General features: G+C 38.3%; 1 protein-coding gene across 1 annotated transcript in view; it reads left to right on the top strand.

The window, feature by feature from the left end:
- PCNX (pecanex homolog (Drosophila)) overlaps window positions 1-3,551 on the top strand; it is a gene marked incomplete at its 5' end in the record, with an annotated part of 77,755 nt that extends 74,204 nt beyond the window's left edge. Inside the window, one exon of the mRNA XM_009069857.1 lies at window positions 2,349-3,551. Coding sequence (XP_009068105.1) covers window positions 2,349-2,489 — 141 coding nt within the window. The remainder of the gene's footprint in view (window positions 1-2,348) is intronic.
- Between the last annotated feature and the right edge of the window lie 2,018 nt (window positions 3,552-5,569).

The raw sequence follows: 5,569 nt of genomic DNA, 5'->3' as shown, positions 1-5,569 counted from the left end.
GCGTCTTTTAACCTAAGGAGAAAGGGGGAGAGCACCAGATTATCCTGTGTGTGATTAGGAGAAGAGGATTTAACTTGATGACGTAGATTGCACTGCCTGCTACGGCTGCTTGTGGCACTTAGGACAGTCCTCCCTTTCTGATTGCATGGCTGTGGTCCTTTCTGCAAATAGGCAGAAATGATTCTTACCTGCTGAGTTGCCAAGCAGTTTACCTTATGTCAGTGCTCTCAGTATGAAGTTCAGCACTCAGTAGTTTAAAACTTTGCTGCTACATAGAAAAAAGCATTTTTCCTAACTTTGCTTTTTATTTTGCTAAGTATGCAGTACAGTCTATATATAAGGCAGAAAGGCATTATAAAGTTTCTTCAAGGAAATTAAATTTAGCAGTAACATAGGTACTTTTTCCAGATTTTGAGTTGAAAATATACTCAGTATTATCTTTCTATGATATGTGCCACTGGCATGTGGAAGAACCTTTTTCTTCCCAGGAGATTCTTACCACCTCTTGGCTATCTAGTGACATCATTTGGCAGGTTGTCAGTTACTTATGAGCACCAAATAAATGCTGGTCATGATAAAAGATGGTAAAACGGAGTGTGGGGATATGGCTGCAGTGAGTTTTACTCTATATACAGCTTTTGCATACACACAGTTTTCAAGGAGCCATGATACTGATAACCTTTGGAATCAGCCCTTAGCTAAAAAGGCACCAGTTTTAAGTTGGACAGCAAGTATGTAGTATTTGGGACTTCATTGGGGAGTGTTTTATATGTGTCTAGGGATAGAATATTCCTGGCCTCCTTCCATGCAGCGGCGTAAAAAGTTTGTATGGACACACTTTGAAGTCAGACTTGAAGAGACCACTTAAATATCACACTATTGCATCAAAGAGATGAAAGATGCCATGTTTCCTTGGCTGAAATGTCCTCCCTGTGGATGCAGCATAACAGTGGGCAAAGCTGAATCTCCTTCACCCAGTGTTAGAGAAATTGTCAGCTGGGTACAGTGAAGATTAAGTGGGTCTCTTGGATTTGGTCTTGGAAGATACAGATAATTTTGTGGTTTTCTGACCTTTTTTTTCCCCTTAGCTGTCTCCTTAGAAATATTGGAAACTGTACTGTCTTGGATTTAGTAAAAATTAATTTTATTTGCTTTTTGTCTTACCATGTCTTGAATTAGGGGTTCTTTTCCCACTGCTGGCAAATTTGAGATAATTCTGTTTCTATGGAGCTGGCAATATTTAAAACCATGTTGCTTCCTTTGGGGCACCCAGAAGTTAAGGGTGTATTTTTATGGAGGCAGCTGAGCAGACACATGTGAGGTGATACAAGGGTCGGTATGGTCGGTATTGCTTTTTGTCTTACCATGTCTTGAATTAGGGGTTCTTTTCCCACTGCTGGCAAATTTGAGATAATTCTGTTTCTATGGAGCTGGCAATATTTAAAACCATGTTGCTTCCTTTGGGGCACCCAGAAGTTAAGGGTGTATTTTTATGGAGGCAGCTGAGCAGACACATGTGAGGTGATACAAGGGTCGGTATGGTCGGTATGACCTTTTCCGTATCAGGTATTTTTATGGAGGCAGCTGAGCAGAGCCATGTGAGGTGATACAAGGGTCGGTATGGAAAAGGGACCTTTGATGGTCAGTATCAGGCAGGATCCTCAGAACCTGCAGATCAAAGTACCTGAAGTTTGTAGATCCAAGGGAGTAGCTTGTAGCACTGTTTCCAAAACCCTTCATTTTGTAATATTTTTAGTTTTAAATTGTCTTTGAATAGTTTAATTTAGAAGATCAACCCTGAATTCACAGTGAGTAGGGAACAAAATTAGGGCAAGGGCTTTCACCTAGAGGAGACAGTAGTTTAATCCTAGCTCCTGATAAACTGCAGTTCTGTGCTATTATGTGCTGCACGACACTGAGGTATTTTAAGACTATTACAACTTGAGCATCAAAATACCCCAAATCTGTACAGTGTTTGCTTTTTTCAGTTGTTACTCACTTTGCATGAAGTCTTTGGTTCTAGAAGTTGTTTGTTCCTGCAGAAATCTAAATCAAAGACTGGGTGTTCTCAAGTCAGGGGTTTGTTCTCACAGTTGGACTCACTGGTCTTAGAGGTCTCTTCCAACATAAACGATTCTGTGATTCTAAGCTGCAGATCTCTAGCAGGATTTCAGTGAGTAGCTTACTTGTGGGTATGCTGTCACTGAAAAATGAGCAGCTAAGTCAGTATAGCGTTTATATTTTTGCTCCTTTTGCCCTGTTAAGGGTCTTGAATTATCAGCCACAGCTTTGATATGGCAGCTCTCTCTGTGGAGCTTATGTTTTATTATACTTTGTTTTCCCCCCAGGTGATTCACCGCTGGGTGCCTTGCAGCAGAGATCCAAGTAGTCGGTCACATATAGATAAAACCATCCTACTGGTTCAAATTGAAGATAAATATGTTGCTGTTGTTGAAACTGGAGTCCTCGAACTTGGGGCTGAAGTATAAATCTCTTTGAGACTGAAACTTCCCCTTCTCCAATGGTTCAGAAGAGAGAAGGGTCCAGAAGAAGCAGCTCCCAGGACATGAAACTTCAGTCTGGTTGTAGGAAAGGACTTGAAACACAGATTTGTTTGAGTCCCTTTCCCCAGATAAACAAGTGTAAGAAATTTTTTAAGTTGTTAGCTGCTGAAGAAACACTTGCATGAAGGATAGATTTGTTGAGACATATCTTTTGTTTATAAATTTTGTTATGCATTGCGTAATGCTTTAAATCAACAAACTTTTCAGTTCTAAGATCAGAGCACCTCATATTTTTCTAATTGTTTTGCCAAAAATTGCAATGTCTTGTCACAGAGTGCGTGGAATTCATCCACCTTATTTTAAAGAAATTGACTACAAACCTTCAGTTTGGTGAAACAGTGTAAGGGTTTCAGGTGTGGCAAGAAGAGACTGAACAGATGTATAGATTCTTATTCCTTATGAGCTAAACATTAATGAGAACTGCACTAATTTTTTTACAGCAATGCACTAAAAACAACCCTGAGATTGCTGAGAACATTTATTTATATATATAAATATAAGTATATAAAATACCATTATTTAAATTGCCTTTGGGATTAATCCCCTCCCTCTCCATATACATGTTGATGGTAAGGGCTGTGCCATGGGTTTGGTTCTATGTTCTGTATTTCGTACAAGTGCATTTGCTGCATCCTCTTCACAAATAAATGGTAAAATAACAAATATAGAGAAAAGCACCTGAGTATCCCTGTACTACATCAGACTCCATTGTCGTGGCAGTGGTACCTCAAATCTGTACAACATGTCTAGCTTTAAAGTGGGCCCCAATATATGACCTTTCATCTGTCCTCCCTTCCCTAGCCATGGCTACTTTGCTTCTTTACACCCAGAGCTGGCTGTGTTGTTTCATTCTCTGGCAGAGACATTGTTTTTGAGGGGGAAGTGCAGGTCCATGACTATTTCATGGATGCTTGAAGGGGTTTTTTTTTTTATTCTGTCCAATTTAGAAAAAACAGCAACCACAAAACCCCCAAAACAAAGCAAGAACCCAACAAAAACTTGACTTCTACTTTTCGAGATCTTTTATAGAAGGCACAGCCCTAAACTTGTATCACTTTTACCACCTTGCCTTTTCTTTCCCTTTAGTCTTCATTCTTTTCTATGACTTGAATTTTATTTTCTGTGATTATATATTCTATGTAAGTGTAATTTGAGTATTTATAACTGTGAAGTTGAATTATTCATGTGTTACATATCCTAGGTTTTATTGTATTTTTTTAAAAGTGTGTATTCAGGGAAACAAGTAACTCAGAACTATCATGGGAGTGTGAGAGGGAAACTGGTTTGTTCTTGACTTGCAGTTCCTATGACTCACTTTTCTTATTCTGTAAGAAAAAAAATAATGTACCTGTTGTGATTGTTTCCTGTTTCTGACCTGTAATTATAATAGGACTCTGTGGGGAAACTGCATACAGTCCTAGCTTTTGGGAGCAGCCATCTTCTTCCCAGTCACCTCCACTTCTTTATGTGTAACGTAACCAGAAGAGACTTCTGATACACCACAGAGGTTATTGTAATTATTTCTGACATCAGACATTGTCCATTATGTACCTAGTGTAAGGATGAAATTATATGGGATGAGAAACAGAAAAAAAAGGAAGAAACAGCTACCTAAGAAACATTGGTACTCCAACTCAAGTCACTGTATGCTATCTGGCTGAGAAAGGGTAAGTCTGTGTGCTGGTAGCTAGTCAATTCTGGATATCAGTGAATGATACTGGGACCTTGCTTACATCATGTACTATGCAAACTTGTACTCCAAGTACTGTGCATCTTACAGTTGCATATTACTATTTGGTTTATTTGTATGTAGTCCAGTTTAACCATGGTATAAATGCACAGTTCCAGATCTGCCACCACTGAAACTATATGGAACAGCAGGATTATTTATCATATGTTCACATTATGGTATAGTTGAATTCATCTCATGCATATCTGAAAATGTAGTACAGTAGATCGAACCTTCTTTAGCAGTCTGGTAATGCTGCTGTCAGGAATGAAGAAAATGTCTAAGTTTTGAATTGAAGGTGATTTAGTTAAGGTTTTATTCTATGTCCTTCCCTTCAGATAAATACCCCTTTAATTAACTTTTGAGGTTTTTCTGTATCACTAGTAGGAATATTGCCTAACTTTAGAAAGAGAAGTTTGTTTGAAAATAAGCCCTCATTTGGTATTAGTTGGATGGGGTAATTTTTTTCTTTTACTATAGCCTTGAGGTAAACAAATGACTGAAAACCAGAATACATAGGTTTGGGTTTTTATTTATTTTTAAAACTTGACTGAGACAACTTTCCATGTGTTAACCCTGGCTCTAAACAATCTCTCACTCTCTTCAGGGCAAAATAAGGACAATGTCCATTGCTGGTTATAGTTGTGATAAGAATTAATGGCTTGTTAACATAGAAGTTTTAGAGCACTCCTGGAATTAGATCAGCAAGCAGCAGATGGGGGAATAGAGAAGCTTTTTTTTTCTTAAGAGGCAAAGAGAATTGATGGATATTACACTTTTTTTTGTCGTAAGGCTTTTTGGTGTGTTGCCTTCAGGAGATGGAATTTAATGTGGCCAGCCCTTCTTTCAGATACTTAGCAAACACCTGTTGTGAAGTTATTTGCATAGTGCTCATATTCTAGATCTCAACAAACAGAAGCCACCTAGTGGAAAAATTCACTCTTCCATAAGGCTTTGGAAAATTAACTTTTAAAGGTTTTTTTTCCTGCATTTTGAACTCTTAAGATTCATATATGATTGTATGTTGGTTTGTGCAGAGTTTGTGTCTTTGGTTTCCAGTGTGCAAGTGACAAAAACATGTTTGTTTTCTTCTGACTCAACACAGGATAGATCTGTCTGTGGAAACCTCTGTTCTAGATGGAGATAATTTCATCTTTTGTTTTCTTTTCTTGGCCTTTGTCTTGATGTGTAGCATTTTTCTCCTGTTGTGAGGGTGGAAGACATGGGTTTTTTCAAATTAGCCCTTTCAGTTCAGATTGAATTTACCATAGAGCAG

The sequence above is a fragment of the Acanthisitta chloris genome, unplaced genomic scaffold (assembly GCF_000695815.1).
Source record: "Acanthisitta chloris isolate BGI_N310 unplaced genomic scaffold, ASM69581v1 scaffold38722, whole genome shotgun sequence".
Taxonomy (NCBI): Eukaryota; Metazoa; Chordata; class Aves; order Passeriformes; family Acanthisittidae; genus Acanthisitta; species Acanthisitta chloris.
The sequence above is the reverse complement of the archived record's forward strand: the minus strand, read 5'-3'. Positions and strand labels throughout refer to the sequence as shown.